General features: G+C 40.6%; 1 protein-coding gene across 3 annotated transcripts in view; it reads right to left on the bottom strand.

Moving 5' to 3' along the window:
- Nucleotides 1-27,280, bottom strand: part of sntb2 (syntrophin, beta 2) — a 180,702-nt gene that overhangs the window by 5,674 nt on the left and 147,748 nt on the right. For 2 of the 3 annotated variants that reach the window (XM_088377780.1, XM_088377781.1), the window contains exon 6: nt 550-740. In XM_088377780.1, coding sequence (XP_088233906.1) covers nt 550-740 — 191 coding nt within the window. Of the gene's footprint in view, nt 1-549; nt 741-17,019; nt 17,218-27,280 lie in introns of those variants that run through there. The other variant, XM_088377782.1, reaches the window with a different exon arrangement.

The following is a 27,280-nucleotide window of genomic DNA, read 5'->3' as shown; positions in this document are numbered from 1 at the left end:
ACTAAATGCCTGAGCCACCTCAACTGACTCACGCTCCATGCCGAGGAGCAGCAGTCTGACCCTGAATTCCACCCTATTGCTAAGAGAGAGCACGGACACCCAGCAGATGAAAGGCATTCCGCTTGCTTGTATCTGGGACCTTGTTCATTTAGTCATGATCCGGAGCTCATGACCATAAGTGAGGGTAGGAACCTAAATTGACTGGTTAATCGAGAGCTTCGCCTTCCAACTCAAGTCCCCCTTCACAACGATTCAACTGTCTCCATCACTGCACTAGGTTTTAATTTTATTTAATTTTAAAAGAAATCTAATTCCTATGATCCGGTATCCCAATATGCCAGTACCCCAATATTGACATCTCTGCAAGGGCCCTTTATAGCTGCTCTAGTTTTGTGTGCAATTTCTTTGTTGAATCAAATAAAGCTTTCAAAAACACAATCTAACTTCAAGTTTGTGAATTGTAATGTGTTAAATTACTCAATACTCAGAAAGTCATATTAGTGTCACATGTTACTTGTTACTTGTTACATGTTACAGGTCACAACTTACCATTTCTCCCTCAGGACCCCCAAAATCAAGATAAAGATTGTGTATTCCATCGTCACCGGACATTTTGAGTTTTTCATAAGGGTATCTGAACAACAAAGCACCACTGGCTGGTTCGGCTGGCTCGCTCATAACAGTGAAGCCTTTTTCATAGTGCAGTGTCAGCCGGACATCTTGTCTGTTGAATGTGCAGCCTGGGGGAAAAATGGAATAGTCACAATTAGTGGATGTTAGTGAGTGGAAAGGTGAGTAGGTTGTATGTAACTTGCAGCATTTCTTCCATACATCTCGACAAATAATGAAAATGCACAAGTATTTGTCTAGCAACAGGACGAGGTATAGAAAATGTAAAAGGTCAAAACTGTTGCACTGAGAGTAAACAGTCTGCTGGTTTATATCTGTGGTTTTCTTAGGTAGAGCCGTGTACACGGCCTGAGATAACCCACTGAAATAGCTTCAAACTGGTTAAAGTATTTAAAAAAAACTGAAAATGAACTAGGGGAAATTAGATATTGTATCTTTAGCTTTAGGTGCAACAGAATTGTTAAAAAAAACATACAAATCACAACTGGCGTGAACAAAAATGTAATAATAATCCATCCCTCCATCCATTTTCTGAAACGCTTTGTCCCCACGGGGGTCCCAGCCGTCATCGGGCAGTAAGCGGGGGACACCCTGAACCGGTTGCCAGCCAATTGCAGGGCACACAGAGACGAACAACCATCCGCACTCGTACTCACACCTAGGGGCAATTTAGAGTGCTCAATTGGCCTTCCAAGCATGTTTTTGGGATGTGGGAGGAAACTGGAGGGCCCGCAGAAAACCCACGCGGGCAAGGGGAGAACATGCAAACTCCACACGGGGAGGGCCGGAGATGGAATCGAACCCGCACCCTCCTAACTGTGAGGCGGACGTGCTACCCAGTGCGGCACCGGCCGCTTTAATAATAATAATAATAATAATAATAATAATAATAATAATAATAATAATAATAATAATAAATTACATTTATAATGCACTTTACATTGCAGAGAATCTCAAAGTGCTACAGAAATCTTTTTTTAAAAAGAAATGTCTTCAGACCGCTTTAAAAAGTGTCAACCGACTGTGGTGCTCTCAGGTGGACTGGGAGGGCATTACACAATAGGGGGGAGCGAGAGCAGAAATCCCGGTCTCCCATGGAGCGAAGGTTTGTCTTGGAGGTTTTGAGGAGGTAAGTGTTTGATGAGCGGAGACTCCGAGTGGAGTGAAGAGTGACCAGTTCCTTGAGGTAAGGGGCACCGTTGCCGTGGATGCATTGACGGGTTAACAAGGAGATGTTATATTCAGTCCGAAAGGAAATGGGAAGCCACTGTAGTGATTGGAGGATGGGTGTGATATGGTCGTATTTGCGCACTCTCATCAGGATCCTAGCGGCCCTGTTTTGGATGTATTGGAGCTTTTGAAGGCTCTTGCCAGGGATCCCGATGAGAAGTGCGTTGCAGGAGTCGAGCCTGGAGGAGACAAAAGTTTTGTACTATCTATTCATCCATTATCTGACCCACGTATCCTCACGACGGTTGCAGGTGTGCTGGAGCCTATCCCTGCTGACTTTGGGCAGTAGGCAAAGGAGACCCTGAACTGGTAGCCAGCCAATCGCAGGGTACATAGACAAACAACCATTCACACTCACAACCACACCTATGGACAACTGAACTGTGAAGCCACAGCCGGTCTGGTCGACACGCTGGGAGAAAAAAAAAAAGAATAAAACATTTATTTCCTGTAACTAGTAGGTACTGCTACCACTACGATTGAAAATAAGTCCATAGATGTCTTCAGGGCTAGACTCTAGACTGTGTGCATGTTAGTTGATAAAATGTTGTGTCTTACCTTTTTTATTTTATTTTGTTAGAAAGAAAATGTTTTGTTGAACTTGCACCACAGCTGAAATTGGTGTTAGTTAACTATGGACTGACAGGAACAGAGTGTTTACTTGAGGTAAGTGGTAAAAAATTAAACGTGAGTGGATAGAGGAGTTGTTGAGTGAAGCGTTTGCTCATGATTATCAGCACAAGAACAAAGTGATATGCTGGAATGTACGAATGTACTGGATGATATCATATAAAAACACACGCATATTGTAACTTCTCAAAGCAAGACAGCATTCTTGCCACACACGTACGCACACAGTCAAGACACTCACATACAAACATTTCCATTTGGTTGGGCAGACTCGTACCGGTCCGTGGGTCACTTGGTACCGGGCCGCCAAGCCGCACAGAAATAAAAAAAAAAAAAAAAAAAATTATCGACGATCAATTAATTCCGGTCAAGACGCTCGTCCCGGTCACGTGACATGTTTCCCCAGTCGAGCCCGCAAAGCTAGCAAAAATTAGTAAGAATTTATTTTGAAAAATATTAAAAAAATTGGCAATTCTCTCCCAATTACATCCGTCGGTTCAGGTCAAGATGCTCGTCTCGGTCACGTGACATGTCACCTCAGTTGAGCCCGCGAAGCAAGCAAATATGAGCAAGAAACAGATGTTTGGAAAGCTTCTTCGGAAAGGGAAAAAAAGCCCAATGAGGAGACGGAAGAAGAAGAGGCTACGACTTCTAAGAAAAGGAAAGCTTCATTTAAAAGAGCATTTCTGGAGTCCTACTTAAAATCTGGATTTATCGCCACTGGTGACTCTGACACGCCAAGCCCACTCTGCATAATATGTGGCGACAGGCTAGCTAACGAGGCAATGAAGCCTTCAAAACTTCGGCACATGGAGACCAAGCATCCTGTACTAAAAGACAAACCTTAACCAATTTGGGTGTCATTGTCTCCGATTACGCCTAGATGGGACCGGCTCGTTTCTGAGAAACAAGCTCAGTGCTGGTGAGTTTAATTAATAAAATTCAATAAATAATGAATAAATAATTACTAATAAATACATTTTAAAAAAGTCGTTTATACTTGTTTTTATGCCAGTCATATCATATTATTTCATCATATTTATATATTTATTATAAATGTATTATTTATTTGTATAAATGTATTATTTATTTATATAAAGGGCGGTCCGCGAAAACATTTCTGACAAGTAACCGGTCCGTGGCGCAAAAAAGGTTGGGGACCACTGTGGTAGGGTATTGTTAGACTTGGAACTGCCTCCTACCAGGTCGAATACAATAAAAGGCAGCACAGTCGAACTGGAACTTCTAAAGATCTTGGAGCTCTGAAAGCTCCACTTAGCCCTTGTTGCGCAACAAGTATTATTGGCTCAGGTTGTGTTCTTGGTCTCCTGTCTCTGTTTGGTGCATATCTTATTGTTAATAGAATAACCTTATCAGTATCATTGCAGTCACTCAAATTTGAAATGCATGCTCGATTAATTTGCAGCAAAATAAATTAATTTTAATTAAAGTGTTAGTTATTACTACTACTACTAATACTACTTCTACTACTAATAATAATTTCTACAAAAATAATAGTGACCTTACAGTAGTTGCTACTCTGGCCCTTATAATCAATAATAATAATAATTATTATTATTATAATAATAAAAATAACAATAAGATGAAGAAGAAGAAGAAGAAGAAGAAAAAGAAAAACCACAAACACAACAACAACAACAACAATGTATACAAAAAACTCAGGCCCTACAAATGTCAGTGTAATCATCGCTAATAAATGGGTCAAGTAGATGGACCTCACATCTGTCACTGAAAACAAGCACCACCAGTCTCGCTTGTGTTTCTTATAATGGCAAGCTTAGTTGAGTAGATTACATTTGGTATACATGTACAGTAGGTTGTGATACGCAGTAGATAAGGAGCTAAGAGAGTAGATTTGAACAGTAAAGGCAGTTTTACAGTGAAGTCCTTGTGAGTTAAATATCAAATGTTTATAAAGATTAGGGTTAGGAGGTTGTGAAACTGTATTTTGCAGCTCCACACACAACTACTGAAAGACTAAAGACTGCAAAGAAGGAGTAGAAGAAGAGTACATTGAAGAAAAAGCACTGAGAAGTGAGCAGTTGCCAATGTGAAGTAAAAGAAATTGTCAGCAGCATCAAGAGTGGTTGAGACTGAGGATATCCATAAAAGGAAGCCAAACCCTGTCACCTTGTACAACACCACAAAGTATGGCGTGGACGTGATGAACGTGATGGACCAGATGATGCGAGAGTACAGCATGCATGCAGAAACCCGTCAACATGGCAGCACTGAATGCACATGTTGTGTATCGAGCATTAATGGGACAGCGAGAGAGGCAGGCGGACTTCCTGGCGGACCTTGCAGAATAGTTGGATAACACGTGGCTCCAAAGGCACGCAAGGAGGAACTTTTTCAGCAACAATCTCCCTCACCGAGCACCGGGAAAAGGGGTAGATCTGAAGCGAACCATCAGTACAATTACAATCTCGCTACTGTACGATGTTCTGATTGACAGATACACATGTGGGAAATGTAACAGAGAAATATAACAACAGTGCTCAGTGGCGGTTCTACACTGAATTACTCCCTGGGCGAGACTGTTTCCGTGCGCCCCAGGCCGCCCGTAAAAAAACAACACATTTTATTTTGCAAAGATGTTTTTTTTAGAACAGTATATGCGGCAACATTTTAGAAGAGTTCCTGTAATTGCAATTGAGCTTGATATACAGGAATGTCTCAGAAAATTTGAATATTGTGATAAAGTTCTTTATTTTCTGTAATGCAATTAAGAAACAAAAATGTCATACATTCTGGATTCATTACAAATCAACTGAAATATTGCAAGCCTTTTCTTATTTTAATATTGCTGACTATTGCATACAGCTAAAGAAAACTTAAGAAAAGGTTCATGACTGGGGAGGCACTGACGTCACCCGCCCCCCCCTGCATAATTTGTCCGGCACCTAACCGTGTCACAAAAAAGGTTGGGGAACGCTGCTCTAGTGTGGCTTATTCATTATTTTATTTGAACTATTTTAATTAAAATCTCATATGAGCAGTCTTCACACATAAAAACACTCAAAGCACACGGAATCAAAAACTTGCTTTCGATCGTGCGTACCACTCCGTTCCGAAGTCCAGTTGTCCGAATCAAACCTTTTAACTCTGGAGTTGCTCTTCCTTTAATGATGACCTCCTGCTTCGACCAAAAATCCATAGTTGAAAATCGTTTGGATATGTAATCCTCCATTGTAATACGAAATGTAAAAACGAAAAAAAACAAAAAAAACGAAATACCGTAATTTTCGGACTATAAGTCGCGTTTTTTTTCATAGTTTGGGTGGGGGGGGGTGACTTATACTAAAGAGCGACTTGTATGCGAATTTTTTTAAAATTTTCAAAATTAAAAAACAAAAAGTTAAACTGTGATAAACAAACCGTGATGTAGCAAGGGATTACTGTCATTTGAATTTCAAGTGACGTGAGTGGCGCGGCACGGCGGTTGTTTACATAAAGGACAAAGATTCGATCACGGGATGACGAAGATGACGAAGGGCCCCACGTACTACCGGCATCATTAGCGGCTTTGTTTGTAAGTGACACGGAGGACGAAAGTTTGAAGGATTTAATGATTTGGAGTGACACCGAAGGTTTGAAAAACTATTATGGCTTTTACGCACGCCTGGTCCTACTCTGCGGAGCTTTCTTTCACCTCTGTGGATTGAAGTCGGGGGCCGGCGCTTGGCCTGGTGGCTGTCCAGGGACGGTGGATGGGGCTTGGACATGGCTTTTACGCACGCCCGTTCCTATTCTATGGAGCTCTCTTTCACCTCCGTGGCTGGAAGTGCCACCTCCAGGGATGGAAGTCCACGCCGCCACACACCTGGAAGTCCACGCCGGTGCTTGGGGCCGTGTGGCGGTGAACTATTTATGTTATAGTTATTTGATATATTTCATTTTGTATAGCAACTTGTATATGTTTTTATCGTTACAGTTCAGTACTTGTTGGCTCGTTGAACTCTTGTTTTGTTAAATAAAGAGCCGTTTACCAAACCCACGTCTTTGCTTGTACTTTGTTAACACTATAATATAGTTATATACTAGATCCGTGGAATGACGACGAGGCTGACGCCAGGGCGCACGCGCGGCGTTGTTGACAAAGGACGAAGAATTTGATCAATGGATTTAATGATTTGGAGTGACACGGATGGTTTGATTATATTGTTGTTTATGTGATAGTTATTTGATATATACTTTATATATCGTTATATGTGTAATATTTAGAATATTTAGACGTCAGCGGCGCATACGCGGCATCGTTTCCATAAAGGACGATCGATGGATTTAATGAATTGGAGTGACACAGATGGTTTTATAAACGTGTTATTTATGTAATAGTTATTTGAATAACTCTGAATGTTACGTCAGGCCCGCTCTCAGCTCTTCGTTTGTGTTTATGTCACGTTAGCATACCTATCGTTTAGCCTGTTGTTGCTCGTTCATGTCTGTTCTTGGTGTTGGATTTTGTCGAATAAATTTCCCCCAAAATGCGACTTGTACTCCGGAGCGACTTATATGTTTTTTTTCACGTTATTCTGCATTTTATGTCTAATGCGACCTATATTCCGGAGCGACTTTTAGTCAGAAAATTATGGTAAATGGACGACTGCTCCTCAGTTGTTCACTGTAAATTTGAACTGGAGATGAAGTATCCCGGGATCACTAGCACCCCCTGCCATAATGCTGAAGAACCTTTTTTGTAGCCTCTGTAAGGTATCTTTTCAAAGCCGTTTTTTTCATCTAAAGAAACATGACGTTACAGACAGATGACAAAAAACACAAGTCACGTCACCTTAGCTACGGAAATTAGTTAATATAACCACAGTGTTTGAACACTTAAACAGGGACATAAGACAGAGAGCAGTTCTGTCTAACTGCATAGCCTGTCAACATAGGCAGCCGTGTGATTACACAGTCCTCAGAGGAGGCTAGACAGGAAGTTGGCTCCTCCGAGCGAATCGTCTTCGGTTTTAAAATAAATATAAAAATTCAGCGATTTTGGTTCAAAATGATACAAAAATATTGGAATTAAAAGGAAAATGAATTTATAATAAAAACATTTTTTCCCCCTTTTCATGATGGCAGGGGAGGCGTTGAGTCCCTGCTCTCAACCCCTGCCTCCTCTTTGTCTTTGCTCACATTTATACATTCATGTGTAAATGGAACATCAGTGTTAAATACATGTTTGATATCGATTAAAAATTGTAACAATAAAACATGTTTTCACAATAGTCACTTTAACACATACCATATTTTTTGGACTAAAAGTCGCTCCGGAATACAAGTCGCATCAGCCATAAAATGCACAATATGGAGGAAAAAAACATATATAAGTAAAAAAACATATAAGTCACTTCGGAGTATAAGTCGCATTTTGGGGGAAATTTATACGGCAAAATCCAACACCAAAAACAGACATGAACCACAACAACAGGCTAACGATACGGTATGCTAACGTGACATAAACACAAACGAGAAGCTGAGAACGAGCCTGATGTATTATTAACACTTATTCAAATAACTATAACATAAATAACACCTTTATCAAACCATCTGTGTCACTCCAAATCATTAAAGCCATTGATCGAGTTCGTCCTCCTTTAACTAAACAAATCTGACGTCAGCGGCACGTTGCAGTTCAAATTTTTCTACAGGCCCATATAACAATATATAAACTATGTATGAAATAACAATAATATAAACAACAATTTTATCAAACCATCCGTGTCACTCCAAATCTTTAAATCCAATGGAATCTTCGTCATGTCACTTAAACACACACACACACACACACACACACACACACACACACACACACACACACACACACACACACACACACACGGCTGTTGACGTCGGAAAGACTATGTGCGCCGCTGACGTCAGACTAGATATATCAAATAAATGTAATATAAAGAACAATTTTAACAAACCATCCGTGACCCTCTAAATCATTAAATCTATCCGAATATTTTTCCTCTGTGTAAAAAAAAAAGAAAAGTACACAGCTGTTGACGCCGGACTACGTAGGCTACTGACGTCAGACTAGATATATCAAATACCGTAATTGCCGGACTATAAGCCGCGACTTTTTCCCAAAATTTTGGACCCTGCGGCTTATAGTCAGGTGCGGCTTATATAAGATTTTTTTCGTGATTTTTGTGATGACTTGATCACTTTTACTCTTAACACTATTATATACAGTAAAAGCTACAAAACAAACTGACAAATAACTCGTTTTCAAATCAGACGAGTAAAAACTGGTCAAATATTTCTAAAAAAAGCTATTATTAAAAGTGAAGACAATTTGCAATTCTAGTAATGACACACGAATTTGATGCACAATTTGTCTTTGCGGGCCACATAGAATGATGTGGTGGGCCGTATCTGGCCCCCGGGCCTTGAGTTTGACACCTGTGCTCTAAACCCTTTCTCTTACTCTGCCATATCACTCAGAGATTACACAAAGCAGTGGCGCTGTTTGGACAATCTGCATTGTAATTGTACTAAGTTCATCTTGTTTTTCCTTTTTTTAATCACTTCACTGGTTTCTTTTAAATCAAACAAGTTGTTTGATAATAACTTGTTTGATATAAAAGAAACCAGTGAAGTAATCTGCATTGTATTAAAACCCAATCAATCAGCATTTAAATTCAATTCTTCTGACATTTTGCTCACCAAAAACAGGTTGTAATGAATGTGAACTTTTAATGCATTTTATTCAGAAGGTTACTTTGAACCTTAAACGGCGGCGCGGCGTACTTATGGATTTTTACGGCCTCCGGCCTCCAGGAGGCGCTCTAGCAAGAAGCAAGAGCGAGACAGGCGAAGAAGAGATAATGCGCCGAAGAAGACGTGCTAGTTTTTGTTTACATTTCGCGCATCACGCGATCAAGACGGACATTACTGAAAGGAAGCCTTTATACACAAACCGTCATCATGGGGGACAAAATAAATGCATATGATGCAGCTTTTAAGCCAAAGGCAGTCGATGTTGATGACATTATCTTGTGTCTACTCTGGAGCGTACTTATGGATTTTTACGGCCTCCGCTCTCCAGGGAGCGCTCTAGCAGGAAGCAAGAGCGAGACAGACGAAGAAGAGATAATGCGCCGAAGAAGACGTCTCGCGCATCACGCACACACCCACATTAACACAAAGACAGGAAGCTTTTATACATAAACCGTCATTATGGGGGATAAAATAAATGAATATGATGCCGCTTTTAAGCTATACGTGTCGCTCGCTAGTTTAATATAATGTAGCACTTCGTGCATGAATAAGATTAGCATGAACAGACCCTCTTCACACTCGAAGAAATGCATAAAAGCGACGACGAAAGAGAGACTGAGAAAGTGTGAGGCGAAGGATATCTAACGCCATTCCAATCGGACACTAAGGAGGAAGACTTGGTTTCAGTGCACAGGAGGAAGATGAAGACGGCTCTTTTTGTACTTTTACTGGTATGTTTTTTTTAACCAGCCCTGTTCGTGCTGTGCTACCGTGTTGCTGCTGTGTAACCGCCGCCATTACCGCCGCGTCTCAGTGACTTTGCTGTGTTAATTCCGTGTTGTTGTGGTATTACTGCCGCGTCACAGGCAGTGTTTGGAAAGAAATGTTAAGGTATGTTATTAAAGCTTTAAAAAAAACTTTCTGTGTCCAGTCTTTCTTTGCTAATAACTCGCGTGCACACTTCCGCGTTGCTGCGGTACTACTGCTGCGTCACAGGCCATGTTTAGAAAGACATGTTCAAGTATGTTATCAAAACGTTAAAAAGGCTTTCTATGTACTGTCTTTCTTTGTAAAAAACTCGTGTGCAAGTGCGGCTTATAGTCCGGTGCGGCTTATGTAAGAAAAAAAAAGAAATATCCCTGAATTTTAGCTAGTGCGGCTTATAATCCGGTGCGGCTTATAGTCCGGCAATTACGGTAAATGTAATATAAACAAGAATTTTAACGAACCATCCGTGCCACTCCAAATCATTCAATCCACCGGAATATTCATTCTCTGTGTAAAAAAAAACAAAACAAAACAAAAAACAGCTGTGAATTCCGGACCTACGTGCGCCGCTGACGTCAGCCTCGTCATCAGCCTCGTCATCAGCTGCGGCCCCAATTATTCCACAGCTCTAGTATAGAACTATATTGTAGCTTTACCAAAGTACCAGGCAAGACGTGGGTTTGGTAACCGGCTCTTTATTTCACAAATCAAGAGCTCAACATATGAGCCAACACGCGCAAGCGCCCTGGATCGCTCTTCCACCTCACCTCCCTGGACTCATCACCCATCAAACTCAGCCCACAAAGGTGTTGTGCTCGATTTGGTTCCCCGTGAGGATTTGTTCCCCCTGCCGCGGGAGTGCGCACGCCTTGTTTGGAAAGCGAAAGACCGATGCCGTACGCGTACGGCGTCGTACAGCGTGAGCACTATGTTGTTTTCAATAAAAACATGATGAACACACGTTTGCGTCAGTCAATTTTTAAAATTGTAATTTGGCCTAGGAATGAGGGAACCTGTTCATATTTGCCACAATACTTGAACAGACCGAAAAAGATGTCCAGGACTCATCATTCTCAAAATAAGGGGGGCGGGGGGGACATATCCTCACGGGGCCGCCGTGAGGAAGTGTTCCCGCCCTGTAATTTGGCCTAGGATCAAGGGAATCTGTTCAAATTTGCCACATTGCTGAACAGACCCCCAGGAAGACAGAAAAAAACAAAAAAAAAAAAACAGTTGGAGTGCAGCACTCACCGTTCTCAAAATGGGAGGGGGGCACAAATTCTCATGTGTTGACATTTTTTATAGAGTTCCTGTTACATTTTTTATCCCCCCTCCCCACCACCTGTCACTTTGCTTGGGACAAAAGGAGCCTTCAGAACTGAAATGTCTTCTCAATTATTCATTCAAATCAATTCACTCAAATCATTCTCGTTATGAAAGATTTGATCACAAAACGTGAGTGGCTTTTTCTTAAATGAACACGTTTGACATTGCTATATGTCAGCTTTTAATTATATTGCGCTGTAATTTTAAAGCAAATTAATAAATGCAACAATATTAATTTGCTTTGAAAATACCTGAGTAATAAAATGGATGGATGAATGATGATCACAATTAAGTATAAAGTCTCCTTTGTAATATATACTCCTTGTAGCATGTAATACCCAAAAAGAGGAATTTCTTTGCATCGAGGTTTATACAAAGAGCTCACGTAATTATATCGTTGCTTTTTGGTGAAGTGATTGAGTGTTCCGTCTGTACGACTGGTCTTTGAATGCACTCCGCTTCAACGGCAGAACGCGGATGAACTTAAAGACATCAAATGAGAATAATCCTTTCTAAAAATTAAAATTGGCTGACGCAAACGTGAGTTCTTCATTTTTTTATTGAAAACAACATAGTGCTGACGCCGTACGACGCCGTACGGCATCAGTTTTTCGCTTTCCAAATAAGGCGTGCGCGCTCCCGCGGCAGGGGGCACAAAATCTCGCGGGGGAATCAAATCGAGCACAACACCGGAGCGCAGCGAGGCAGGGAAGTAGCGTGGGGAAGTGCCTGTGAGGAGCGAAGCCGTGGTCGAGCGTCGAGTCGGGGCGGGCGGCGAGCAGGACGTGGTCGAAAGCAAGCGATCGGTCAGGACGGGCGACGAGCAGAACGTGGTCAACAACGGGCAGATGTCAGGGCAGGTGGCAGGCAAGACAACGCGAATCAGCCAACGGAACAGGTTGGCAACGGGAGTCAGACGGGTAGAGAGCAGTGAGCATACGGGTAGCATTAGTGATGTGTCCGGCAACACCGATGCGTCGGCGCATGTGTCGAGCTCATAGAGCGAAGCCCCGAGTCGGTGCGCGTATCGCTTTAAAAAAGCCACGTGACTGAACGAGCAGCATTGTAGTCTGTCAAGGAAACGCGCTTTTGCTCTGTTAAAGGACGCGCATTGTCAACGGGATGGATCTGCTAAAACAATATCTGATCTTTTGCGGTTCATCCTCGAAGTTATCAAGAATTATGGAGCAGCCCCAAGTCAGATACTGGGACAATCAAAAGACCCACTACTCTGCACTCCATCCTCATCTGTGCCGTGTGAGTGTGTGTTTTCAACGGCGGGAGAAATTGTGTCCAAAAAGCGCAACAGGCTCAATTTCAAAACATTGGAAAAACTTAGTTTTAAATAAAAAATAGTAAAAAACAAATCTCAGTGCACAAGCATCCTCTTTCACAACACGTTCACTTAGATTTTCATGTTACGATACATGTTCACATTATTGATTGAACAAATAAAAAATATTTTCAATTTAAATGAATATGTGAAACAATACAATATAAAATAGAATTACTTAAATTAGTTCATGTATATACTAAGTCATCAAATCAGTGTCAGTCGTGTCTGTCAACAGGGTTGCCTGTAGTATTTTTAAGGTCCAGCGGGTGTCAGCAGTAAGCGACACAGTATCGACACAGTGTCAATACAGTTTGCCAATGTGTCGGGACGACACACAACGCCTCATGGACCCATCACTAGATAGCATCACAGGACAGACTGATAGAGAGTCCTGCTGGCAGGGTTTAAATAGCCCAGTCAATCAAGCCAGCCACAGGTGTGCGTGATTTGGCTCAATTGGCGGGGTGTGGACGTGTGTGTAATAAGTGGAGTTACCAGGAGGTTGGACGTGACAATTTTTCTTAATCTATTAATCTGTTACAGTTTTTTTTTCAATTAATTAATCAGATTTTAATAGAGTATTGTTAAATTTCCATCCCTTTAATTCGAAGAACAGGACAAGGCTTCAAATGTGAGTGCAGAAAATGCACAAACAAATTATGATACTGTGGGGCAAAAAAGTATTTAGTCAGCCACCAATTGTGCAAGTTCTCCCACTTACAAGATAAGAGATGCCTGTAAGTTTCATCATAGGTACAATTCAACTATGAGAGACAAAATTTAAAAACAATCTGCAGATCTCCTCTAGAGCAGTGATGTTTTGGGGCTGTCGCTGGGCCACAATAGCCAAGACTAAAGAGCTGTCAAAGGAAAAAAGAAAAAAAAATGTAGACCTGCACCAGCCAGGGAAGACTAAATCTGCAATAGGCAAGCAGCTTGGTGCGAAGAAATCAACTGTGGGAGCAATTATTAGAAAATGGAAGACATATAAGACCACAGATAATCTCCCTCGACCTGGGGCTCCACGCAAGATCGCACCCTGTGGGGTCAAAATGATCACAAGAACGGTGCACACAAATCCCAGAAACACACGGGGGGACCTAGTGAATGACCTGTAAGAGATGAGACCAAAGTAACAAAGACTACCATCAGTAACACACTACGTCACCAGGGACTCAAATCCTGCAGTGCCAGACGTGTCCCCCTGCTTAAATAGACAGCATTTGGATGATCCAGAAGATTGGGAGCATGTCATAAGGTCTGATGAAACCAAAATAGAACTCTTTGGTAACAACTCAACTCGTCATGTTTGGAGGAGAAAGAATGCAGAGTTGCATCCAAAGAACACCATACCTACTACTGTGAAGCATGGGGATGGAAACATCATGCTTTGGGGCTGACTTTCTGCAAGGGGACCAGGATGACTGATCCGTGTGAAGGAAAGAATGAATGGGGCCACCTATCGTGAGATTTTTAGTGAGAACATCCTTCCATCGGCAAGAGCATTGAAGATGAAACGTGGCTGGGTCTTTCAGCATGACAATGATCCCAAACACACCGCCCGGGAAACAAAGGAGTGGCTTCGTAAGAAGCATTTCAAGGTCTTGGAGTGGCCTAGCCAGTCTCCAGATCTCAGCCCCATAGAAAATCTTTGGAGGGAGTTGAAAGTCCGTGTTGCCCGACGACAGCCTCAAAACATCACTGCTGTAGATGAAATCTGCATGGAGGAATGAGCCAAAATACCAGCAACAGTGTGTGGAAAACCTTGTAAAGACTTACAGAAAACGTTTGTCCTCTGTCATTCCCAACAAAGGGTATATAACAAAGTATTAATATGAACGTTATTGATCAAACACTTATCAAATGTCCCTCCCTGAAGGACATTTACACCTACCATCTCGCCCGCAAGGCAACCTCGATTGCCAGAGATGTGAGTCACCCGGCTCACTCCTTGTTTGACCTTCTGCCCTCTGGGAAGAGGTACAGGAGCCTGCGCTCCCGCACCACCAGACTCGCCAACAGCTTCTTTCTCCAGGCTGTTAGGGCCCTGAACTCGCTACCCCCTTCTGCGTAGCGTGCGGCACTGTTGCGCTATTTTCGGGAATGTCTGCTGTACGCGTTTTTACGCTCCTCTTAATTAATTATTTATTTATTTATTGTTGTGTTATTTATTCATTATTTATTCAGCACGCTTTTGTTATACTTGTTTACTGTTTGTCTGTTGTGAGCCATGTCTTGTCACCGTGGGATAGGGGGGAACGAAATTTCGGTTTCTTTGTGTGTCTTTGGCATGTGGAGAAATTGACAATAAAGCTGACTTTGACTTTGACTTTGACTTTATTTTCCACCCTAATTTGCAAATTAGCTGAACCCGCTCAAGACCGTGGAGATGACAGTGGACTTCAGACGAGACCCTTCACCACTTCCACCCCTCACTATCCGCAGTAATACTATTCTCTCTACAGACACCTTCAAGTTCCTGGGATCCACAATCTCTCGGGACCTGAAATGGACCGGCCACATAGACTCTGTCCAGATGAAGGCCCAGCAGAGGCTGTACTTCCTGAGACAGCTCAAGAAGTTCAACCTGCCGCGGGAGCTGCTGAAGACCTTCTACACTGCCATCATCCAGTCTGTCCTCTGCACCTCCATCACTGTCTGGTTTGGATCGGCCTCCAAACAAGACAAGCACAGACTGCAACGGACAATCAGGACTGCAGAAAAGATAATTGGAATCAACCTCCCATCTATCCAAGACTTGTACCTGTCCAGGACCAGGAAACGTGCATGGAACATCTCTACATACCCTTCTCACCCAGGTTGCAGTCTGTTTGAACTACCCCCCTCCGGACGGCGTTATAGAGCTCTGTACGCCAAAACCAGCAGACACAGAGACAGCTTCTTCCCCCAGGCTGTTGCTCTGATGAACTCACACCACTCTTAGAGTCTCAGAGTCATTGCTGTGCAATAACATCCTGCTCTCCACACCTTTTTTGAATTGTCTACACTGTTTGTACTATGTGTCCTCTCTGCATCCATTGCAGCCTGGTCATCCTGGAAGAGGGACCCTCCCATCTGTGGTCTCTTCTCAAGGTTTCTCATTTCCCCTAGCTGGAGTTTTGAGTTTTTCCTTGCCCTCTTGAGAGTTTAAGATCAGGGGATGTTTGAGAATATTTGTCATTTTTCACATGTCCTGAATGTTGTTCGTCACCTAATTGTTGAACAGAGGCTGTGATGTACCGAAGTCAAATTCCTTGTTTCGCACACTCAAACATGGTGAATAAAAACTCTTGAATCTTAATCTTAAATCTTTTTTTTTTTAATCAGACAATGTGAGTTTCCGTTTTTATTTATTTATTTATTTATTTATTTATTTATTTATTTATTTTGTCTCTCATAGTTGAAGTGCACCTATGATGAAAATTACAGGCATCTCTCATCTTGTAAGTGGGAGAACTTGCACAATTGGTGGCTGACTAAATACTTTTTTGCCCCACTCTATGTCAGAAATTGAGGCAAATGTAGCTTGTTATTTTCCCCCAGTAAAAATAACTGTTTGCAAATGTCCGATACAGATTAAATTCAAACCAGTCAGGTTTACGTAGACCCTTGTATTCCAATTAGAATTAAACCAAATTACCAAATGGTATGAAAATACTTATCACAGGGCAAATTAGAATAGAATTTCATTTAGGTTCAAATGGGTAGCAGATTCCTCATTCTCCTGCAGGAGTATGCATATGAAAGTAATAGTGAACTCGAGCAATTAAAATATTTAATTGTGATTAATCACATTCTTTGCATTGTTAACTCATAATTAATTGCACCTTTTATTTATTGTAAAAAAATCCCTTGAATTTTTTTCCCCTAATACATTATATTTTAGCAAAATTTGATACTCTTAATATGAAGAGGATTGATTTTCTTATGCAGAAACATTTTTTTATTGAATTGGATTCAATTTATATAAAGTCACACAAACAGCCACAAATCTACCTTTAATATCTTTTGAGGGAAAATTTGTTGAGTAGGAAAGAAATATATAATATATAATGATTTTAATTTCTGGGTGACTCATTTGTATGTCACAGTCTCACAGTCCTTCTTGGATTTTCAACATCTTCAGACTATGATTATCAAATGTTTTATCTTACGTGAGAATTGTCATGGTTGGGGGCAACCTCTATGAAAACTCTAGGACATTCTTGTCTGCTGTCTCAACAGCGCAAAGTTCATATCTTTGCAGATTTAAGATCTGTTATAGAATTTCCCACCGAAGCCACATGATCAATTGATCACAATTATGGATGATTATTATCTGTATTGGCAGCGTAAAACCCTGATTTAAACATCCGTACACAATTTTATTTATTAAAAAGGACAAGCAATTCAAAATACCATCATATTTTTGGAACCTAAAAGTATTTGGTATTGATGTCAGCAATACAGGCACCAGTTTTGATCAATACCAAAATCTCAGATAATGCAGAGCTCAACTGAAGAGCGGGAAGTCTGTTCCCTCAAGCTGCTGGCCTTGAGACCTAACACCAAATAAATGGAATAAAATCAATGGGTGGGTTATTGAGGAGTATAAAAAAAATACTTATAATGAAATGAATTTCAGAATAATGCTTTGACATAACAAAATGCAGAAAAAGTGAAGCACTCTGGCTACTTCTTGGAGGTACTATATACAGTACGTAGACATGACAAACGCTTCTACTAGTGATTGGTTCAAGTATCACAAGTGAATAATGTTCATTTTCTAAAGAACTCGTACACAAATACTACTGTGAGTCCAAGAATCACTACATTTTCTTTGAAGTGCCCTGATTTGCTGTAGTTGTTGGATGATATTCAAGTACAACTGTTACGATCCCTCCTCATGGCAACAGAGGAAGGCGATAACATTGATGTGTGAATTGGCGGTAGGTGATAGTAGAGCTCTACTATGGTTTTGGCTGTCTAAACACGCTCGCACGCTCATTCTTTGGTGGGTCTAATCAGTTTGGCTGGTGGCAACACCTGACACCAATTAGTACCGTATTTTCCGGAGAATAAGTCACGTTCTTTTTTCATAGTCTGGGTAGGAGGGGCGACTTATACTCAGGAGCAACTTATATGTGAAATTATTCAAAAACTTTTACTTGATCATTAACACATTACTTACTTACTAGTATAGTTGATCACTTCACATGTTATTTTCACTTCAAACCACATGAGGGTGCACTATGGCAGTGGAATAATTGGAGCCTCACTGACAATGAGTTCCAATCATTGACTTCCAGAGTCAGGAGATTTAATGATTTGAAATGGTATTATCTGAAAACAGTGGTGACCATCCGACGTGATTTCTTCAGAAGGGAAAGTGCATGCTCCACAAAGGATTCTTCCTTCTCCGCTCTTGCTCAACAATATTGCAGTCCGATCGGCACAAAAGGTAAGGGGGAACCTTTTTCCTCTCTCCCAGTGCAGCAATGTTGTGGAGTGAAAGCGGAATACAAAAATTAATAATTTCAGCTCTGTGTTCAGGAATGGTGGTTGTATAGAAGTGTGTGTTTGTGTGGAACTTGGTAAAAGTGATTTGTGGAAAAAAATTAAAAATACAAAAACAGGTGAAGGAGTCGCTGATATAGCAGGACGGATGCCGAGCGACTCCAATAGTGTGACCTTAGAACATTATAGGGCTGTCTAAGGCGAGGGACATCTGGGATGTCCGAGTCGTGGTGAATTAAGAGAAAGGTGGTGAGGACTTTGTCTGATCAGCAAAGGGCGCTCACACCGCTGGAACTTGTGGGATGCCAGTGACTAGCATATGGGCACCTGAGTGGCCTCAATAGTAGACACTGAGGCACTGTTGCCTAAGGTCGGGGTCGATTGGATCGGACAGGCCACCAATACGAGTCGGGGACTCGTGAAACGAAAAAAAAAATATTAAAAAAAATGGTGAAGGCATCGGTGATATAGCAGGACGGATGCCTGGCGACCTCAATAGTGCGACCTTAGAGACTTATATTGTTGTCTAGGGCGAAGGGTAACTGGGTTAACCAGGTCGCTACATAATTGTTGAAGTGTGTCTATGATGATATTGTGGGGAAAGCAGGCTTGGCTGTCAGATGGGACAGCGGCGCAGCTGAAGAAGTGAGTGATTAGTTGTGGTGCTGTTCATGGGATGGAAGTGATGATTTGTGGTTCATGAAGAACAATAAGTTGATTTGTATAAAATTGTTGATTTTATTTTGATTTCGCATGAGAGTTGGAGTCAGAAAAATGCCTTAACAAGAATTTGATAAAGAATGTATATTTAATTAGCATGAAGGTTATATCCCGTTGTGTGGTGGGGTTAAACTGTAACCATTTTTGTTTTCAAAAGGGTGCGGCTCTAAAGTTTGGGCCAAACGGTCAGGTGGGCACAAATGCACATTTTGGACAGAGGTGGGGGGTTACATTGTGCGACGTGGTGGTGGCGAGGCTCTCCGCACTTCAGTTGCCCCCCCCCACCCTTGTTATCAACTGGGAAGATTGTCATGTCTATGTTGTGGGCCCGTGTGTTTGTTTGTGTATGTTTGTCTTTGTGTATCAGTTCGTTATAAAGGATGGAATTGCGTTAAATTGGTGCACGGAAACGGTGTGCTAGACAATGGTTTATCAGATTTGCATTGTTAAATGTAAAAATTAGAAATTATAGAATAATCTGAGGGTTGTGGGCAGAAACTCGTCCAACGAGGAGAGTGCCCAGCCCTCATAAAAATGTGAGAGTAAGAGAGAACATACATTGTAGAATTGGATAAAATTAAATTATGATTGCAGATTTTAAATTTAGGAGGAATTGTTGATTGGTTATGACATCAGACTATATAAGGACACATGTAAGGATAAGTCAAAGATTGGAATCACTTAGAGTAAATAAACAACAAATAAAAATGACATTGCAAGGGGCACTTTTTATCAAAAGAACACCAAGTAAAGTATTAAGTTGTGGGCATTCGTGATTGGGATTAAATTAAGGATAAAATTAGGTCAATGATTAGAAATCAATGGTGCTCTACACAAAGAGGCTTAAATTTTAATAGGGAAATATTTGGATTACTGTGTTGGTCTACATATGTCATGGTCCTAGTTTATTTGGTTTTGATTGTGGGTTGGGTTTATTTTGTTTATTGTTAAGGTGTTCCTTGTTATTCTCTTATCCCCTGCATTGTAAATGTCTTCTTTATGCAGATAGGTTAACAGGCTAGGAATTTAGTGAGGAGATAATTGATCAATTGATGGGGGTTAATAATTGTCCAAATCCTAGTTACATGTTTTGAGGGACCAGAGCAACGACATTATATTTAATTTGCAGGCCATTATTTCGTATGTGATGACAGTGTCTAGATAAGTAGACTGTTTTATCAAAAATGTGAGAGTGAAGGAGGAGGTTTGATTTGTAATCTGGCATTTGGGTGCCACTTTTAAGAGTCTGTGCAGGAGCATAGATTGTTTTTGTTTGTTTTTAAAGATATATTTAACAGTTTATCTCGGTGCAGTAAGGATATAGCAATTTTGAAAGACTTAGAATTAAAAGCAAAATTATATTTTAATTCTGACACATGCCAGCTAACATGAGGATGGCAAATAAATGAATAAATACTAGCTCAAATGTGGCATGTGTTTTAAATTGGGCGATAAGACATTCACTTTCAAGCACTATCATTTAGCGCTGCTGACAACAATAACTTATGAGATGGTAAACCAAGGAGGAGTGTCATATTTGGAACACAGGCGCTGTATGACCAATAGATTGAACAATAACATTCACCGCATATACAACCATGTTGGTAGATTGTTAAATTACATTACAGTTTATTACAAAGGATTTCGGAACTTTATTTGATGATAAACACTGGAACGAGGATTTTAGCCGTGTTAATGGGTAGAGTGGATGGATTACTCATAATAATAAAAAGCATTTGATAAGGGCGGCTTGATAGTACGATGATGAGTGTGCGCAACTGATAGGATACAATATGTTAATGGGAAGATTTGGGGTGTAAGGAACAAATACTACACAGGAAGACTGATAACACGAAGATAGTTTTGTGAAATTTGTGTCCCAGTGTGTTCTGCCCTAGCGCGTGGCACAAGTCCTGAACTGAGTCCTTGTACTTTACTGGCTGCCTCAAAATCAACAGAGGACTGTCCCTGGTCATGAGACACCTTTGACCTTTGGGAGAACAACAGGAAGTATGATCATGCTTGAAGGGGGCAAGCACGGCTCTTCACAGGACAAGAACCATACAGTTGGTGGAATACACACAGTGGCAGATCAAAAAGAAAATGGACTGAAAGACCAAAGACAAGATGGACGCATTTGAGAATGGCGGACGGTCCAGCCCTGAATCATCACCGTGAGAATCTAAGAGGACAGGCTGCTAAAGACTTGCACGAGTCACATAAAGTCAAACTGGACACATTGCTACAGACTGCTGAAGCATTACAAAGTTGGTGGAGTGTGGGACAAAAGGGATGGAAGTGTGTTTGGGTGCTGGGGCAGACATAACTGAGGAGTTTTGATAAAAGAGGGAATAATAAGGCTGCTTATTGACACTGAAACGGGGATAAAAAAACAAAATACATAGATATGGACAGTGAAGATGCACTGACAAATTATACGACAGCGTGATCAGAAACTTTGTAAAGTGGACATTGATCAATAGAAATTAAATCATTTGAATCATACATTTTTATATGTAACTTAGCATTTCGAAGACATAATTAATCTAACTGAAATAATGAAATTTTATAATTGGACCAGTGAATATTTGGATTCGGGCAACAGAAGGCTGAATTGCTAAATTTAATTGACCTTTATCAAAACAACAGAATTTAATTACACATCAAATGCGACTGACTTATAGGATGCATATTTCAGCTTGAAGGGGTGAGGGGCCATAAGAAAGTTGGAATTCTGGATAGTCAGCAAAGTAGTAATACAGGGCACTACATAATTAAAAAAAGAATACAGCAGGGCTTTAAATAACAAATACATTGACATGACCCTTGCGACAATTGATTTAAATGGCAATTTATGATAGGCACTTGGGGTTAGGATTAACAATCCATCCATCCATCCATTACTGGTGCGGCTTGTCCTTAGGAGGGCCACGGATGATTAACAATAATAACTAGAAGTATTAATTTCTGTTGGCGGCTCGGTGGCGCACTGGGTAGCACGTCCGCCTCACAGTTAGGAGGGTGCGGGTTCGATTCCACCTCCGGCCCTCCCTGTGTGGAGTTTGCATGTTCTCCCCGGGCCCGTGTGGGTTTTCTCCGGGCACTCCGGTTTCCTCCCACTTTCCAAAAACATGCTTGGTAGGCCGATTGAAGACTCCAAATTGTCCCTAGGTGTGAGTGTGAGTGCGATTGGTTGTCTGTCTCTGTGTGCCCTGCGATTGGCTGGCAACCAGTTCAGGGTGTCCTCCGCCTACTGCCCGATGACGGCTGGGATAGGCTCCAGCACGCCCGCGACCCCCGTGGGGACTAAGCGGTTCAGAAAATGGATGGGTGGATTAATTTCTGTAGAAATTGCGTGTGACGGCAAAGAGGCTGAATAAAAAATTCGGGGAATGCTACAAGATTATGTTTAAATTTGGAACGTGTTGAATTGGTCAGAAAATTGATAAAAATATAGAAAGAATTTTGTAAAATTGGGCGTGAATTCTAAAATTTGAAATTTTCCACAAGTGGGAAGTTTCGGAATAGGTAGGCATAAGATGAACAGTTAAAAAATTGAAATGGGTTGAGTCAGTAGGGAAAAAAAAAAGAAGAAAAAAGGAAAACTAGAAGAAATTAGAAGGGAAAAAATAAAATTTTGAAAAATTTTATCGCAATGTTGGAAGTGAGGATGTGAAATTTGAATCTAGGAAGTGAAAGAAGATGAATGGAAGGTATTGTGTGGAAGTGGATAAGGGATATTGGAGGTGCCATGAAGAATGGATGGTGAAATATTGGATTGGGGTTTCTGAATTTCTCGGGGACCGTGAATGTTCAGAATATTTGGCATGGGTATGTGGAGTGTGTTGGGAGTGGAATGAAGTGAATCAGATGGGTTACGTGGAAGTGGTTAAGCTATGAATAAATAAATAAATAAATAAATAAATAAATAAATAAAAAGAGGCAGAAGAATGCAGAAGAAGTTAAATAATAAAGTCAAAGCAAGTGAAGTTTATTTATATAGCCCACAAGCAAGTCTCAAAGGGCTTCAAATGTACAAAAAATTGCCAATTTAAAATACATGAACAATAAGTGTGAGGGCCACAATGATGATCATGACAGCAAAAATATTTTTAATTGGTTTTGATAGGTACAAAGGGGGAAGATGGAAGAAGGTTTTCAAAATTTGTAATATAGCGTGACTCAATTATCAAGAGTAAGTATTTCTTTTTAATTCTAAGAATTGGCATTAACAAAAATGAGAACGATAATCCAAGGTTATAGTGTAAGTGGCAGGAGGAAGCTGTGTATATTTTTTAAACATTATTTTCTGTATCATTATTTCTTAGGAGGGTCAGTAATGCTTGTGAGGAGATGAATGAAGGAACAAGGTAACAGTAAAAGGGAGTGCTCTAAAAATTTTTGGTTCTTTGCCAGAGGTAGTTATTTGGAGGGATGAATTTAAACTGAAAGCAAAATGGAACTGTAGTGGAAGAAATATGGGAAGGTGGAAATATTGAAGTTACAGCTCAACACAAAGTGTCAAATTGTCTAAGTGTGAGATGTGAGCAAACTAAATGGGGAGTTAAATCATGTTCCAGTATTATGCATATTGGCAAACGATGTGAGGACAGGAGACCAGACAATTAGATATTAATTTTGGATTTAAAATAAAAAAGGGAAATTTTAATTGAGGAGAAAATTTTGCGTGCGGAGGGTTCTTTTTACAATTTAATATTGTATGTTTTATGTGTTTGTTGTGGGATGACAGTTTGTCTGTAATGCTGTATGAATGTCAAGTCTGTACTTGGGATGTGGTGTTTGTGTATTGTGAATGGTTAACATGAGTCAAGGTTGGGGTGATGTGATCACAGCAGAGGATAACATTCCTCTCACCTGAAAAATATAAAGATACTACAGATGTGAAAAAGCAAGATTGATCAGGGCTCATTTTGGACTAAATATGGGTTTAGGATTACTCTGGGGCACCATTGACAACAAAAGACTTCAATGGAGAAGGCCCATTTCAAGATTATGACCAGACGTGACTATACCAGAATTGACAATCAAGACTCTGAGCCAATACAGTGTATGACAACAACTCTGGACTTACCTGACAGTGTGACGAAATGTATGTGACGGAATTTGTGATGACTTGCTTTGTTTTGATGTTTTACCTAATTGTATTGCAGCCTCTAACAGCAAGCCAGGGAGCAGATTGTGCTTTATTTGTTAAACTTGCGTTTACTTTGCAGGTTGTCAACTGCAGTCTTGGAGAATTTTGTGTCATGTCTGTGAACATGCATTAACAACTAACCCCTTACTTTTCATAATGAGTTTGTAAATGTGATCGGTTTCATGACAGGCTCGGCAGGCTCCAATTTTCTATTTCATGCGTTTGACATGCGCCTGTGTGTGGATTATTTTTTTATTTTTATCATTATGAATTTTATTTTTTGGTATTATGGATGTTTATTGTACGGAGAGCTGCATGCACAGCTACAGGTGGGTGGTGGCTTTTGTTCATACAGCCATGTGAGATGCTGCCAGTCGAGTTTCAGGGACTGAGAATTGGTGATTCCAGGCTAGGATGGCATCTGGAGGTACACCGAAGTCCAGCTGGCGATGGGTATGTCACCATGGACATTGTTATTTTTACTTTTTAACCATTGTGACACATTTTTTAGAATGTGTCAAAAGGGGGAGGTAGAAAAAAAAACAAAAAACAAAGGGGGGAATTGTGAGATTTTAAGTGTTTTCAGATTTGATGGTTTTTAAGTCTTCAACATGCTGGACGGAGGAGAAGAAGCAGCTTGGCAGAAATGAAGTGAATGGGAGACAACATCATGAGATGGAGCCAAAGCCTGGTAACAAGTGTGAAGAGTTTCAAAATAGCTTATAATAAACTGTAGACCTTCACAAGATAGGATCAAATAGGTGGGAGAGTATTAAATGTAAAAAATTAGAACAATAACATACAGACTCCAAACAAATTGGGAACAGGTGGATTATGAACGTTAAAGTTTGAATAACACATTATTCACGTGATTCATTTGCAGGATAAACAATGGAAGGGATTGATAAACCGAACAAATTTAAGATGATTGCAGTAGTATTATGTCGAAAACAAATAGATTCAACAAGTTTTTTCCCTATAAAATGGTGCCGTTTGGGTTTGAAGTACATAGTCGCTTCAAAGGAGGAAAAGCATGATTTAAGCTACGTGATTGATCAATGAGAAGGCTATCCCTTATACCAGGGGGGTCAAACTCATTTGTTCACGAGCCGCAGTGTAGTCATAGCTTCTTTCGGAGGACCGGTATGACTGTCATACCCAAATAAATGTGTGAGCGCCTCATATTATATAGAGTAAAAGCTACAAAACAAACTGACAAGTAACTCGCTTTCAAATCAGACAAATAAAAACTGGTCTAATATTTAAAAATAAAATATTATTAAAAGTGAAGACAATTTGCAATTCGAGTAATGATACATGAATAAAAAGCACAATTTGTCTTCGCGAGCCGCATAAAATCAAGTGGCGGGCTGCATCTGGCCCCCAGGCCTTGAGTTTGACACCTGTGCCTTATACAAAGGTAAAGTAGGATTAGAATTTGATAAAACAGATATGGAAATCATCATATTTCATTAGAGTTTAAATTGCTTGCAATACAATTACAAATTAGTTAACACCTGTGTGATTGATTGATTGATTGATTGATTGATTGATTGATTGATTGGTTGGTTGGTTGGTTGGTTTATTGATTGATTCATTGAGTGACTGACTGAAGGGCTGAGTGACCGAATGGGCAATCGTTCGATGTCTGTCTGTCTATATGTATGTACTATATATGTATGTATGTATTTCGTTATTTGTTTATGTATTTCTCTTTCACATTTTCTTTCTCATCTTCCACTTCTTTCGGCTGCTCCTGTTAGGGGCCGCGACTGCAGAGCGATCGTTTCCATATCTTTCTGTGCCACCAACCATCTGCATGTCCTATCTTTGTCTCTGCCACACTCTCCATTATTTTGGCCAGTAGATTTCCAAGCCTCGCTTCTAACATTCTTTCCGATAACTTCATGCTTTGCTTAATCAACATAACAACACCTCTGTAGCTACTACAGTTCTGCGCATCGCCGTGGTCTGAAATAAGAAATAGAAGTCAACACCTTTCCGGGGAACTTCTCGCTTTTTAAGAATCTCCCCTGCCATCCCTCCTTGATAGTTCCATGCTGTCACTGGGATGTCATCGAGGCCAATTGGCTTTCCACTCTCCATCTTTTACAAATGTCTGGGTATGAATTTTATCTATATTTATTTTTCTCACTCATTGGCGGCCCCACAGAGGGACTTGTAGCGGCTCCACAGAGGGACGTGGTGTGCCAACAGAGGGACCCTGGTGGCATCAACGATTTTGGTGACCTCAGTAAAACTGAGGTCAACAGAGGGAGTGCAGGAAATGTGGTCAAAATACAAAAAGTCCTGCCTAGCTACAAAAACAGATATGCTCAAACCTCATTAATAAAGTACATAAGCAAACAAGTATATTCACATATTAAATAAATAAAAGAAACATTTTAAGCATATAATTATACCTACACACCAAATCAATAAAGAAGACATAACTAGACATTTTTGATAAGTGGTGATGAGAAAGGTTTTTATAACTGTATGATCTGATATCTATTTCTGAGCACTTTGAAATAACAAATGACTTTTGATATATTGCCTAAATAGCTTAATGACCCTTAAGGAACTGTGTAATGCATGCCTAATGTTTTTTCTCTGAATCATGGACACGGCCAGAGTCGTCTTGACCGTTCAGTACTTGATTGTATCTTGTGTTTTGACTAATGCTAGACGCCAGTTTTTGATTACTACTGAACACTCTGCACAGAGGGAAATAGTTTGCCTAACAAAGAAAAGATACGGTTGGAAGCATGATTAAACTAAGAATAAGCAAAGACATGATGTATCAAAAGAACAGCAATAGATTAATGATGTCACAGCAAAAAGCTAACATAATTTCGTACAAAATGACAAAATTAAAAGAATGAGGTACGACAGTGTATGTCCAAGATTGGAGAAGAATGTTCACAGGCAGGTCGCGTGGAGATAAAACCAGCAGGTGCCAGAAGGAGCCACCCAAAGACTTGGCCAAAGATGGTCGCCAAGGCCGAAAGACGGGATGGAAGACAACAGCCCCCCTCCACACACACACACACCAACAGCCCCCCACCTACACACCGAATCGCCCATAACCAGCACCACTCCCATGGAAGCAGACTCTCCTTCGAACTTGCCCCACCCCGAAGACTCATCACCCATCAATCTCGGCCCACAATGTGCTACCGAATATAAAACTGATCTAACAACCTTAGACTTTGCCTTTTCTGAATGGAGAC

Source organism: Syngnathus floridae, chromosome 6 (genome assembly GCF_059516105.1).
Source record: "Syngnathus floridae isolate MCC-2025c chromosome 6, RoL_Sflo_1.0, whole genome shotgun sequence".
NCBI classification, from domain to species: domain Eukaryota; kingdom Metazoa; phylum Chordata; class Actinopteri; order Syngnathiformes; family Syngnathidae; genus Syngnathus; species Syngnathus floridae.
This window is presented reverse-complemented; position numbering and strand designations above follow the sequence as displayed.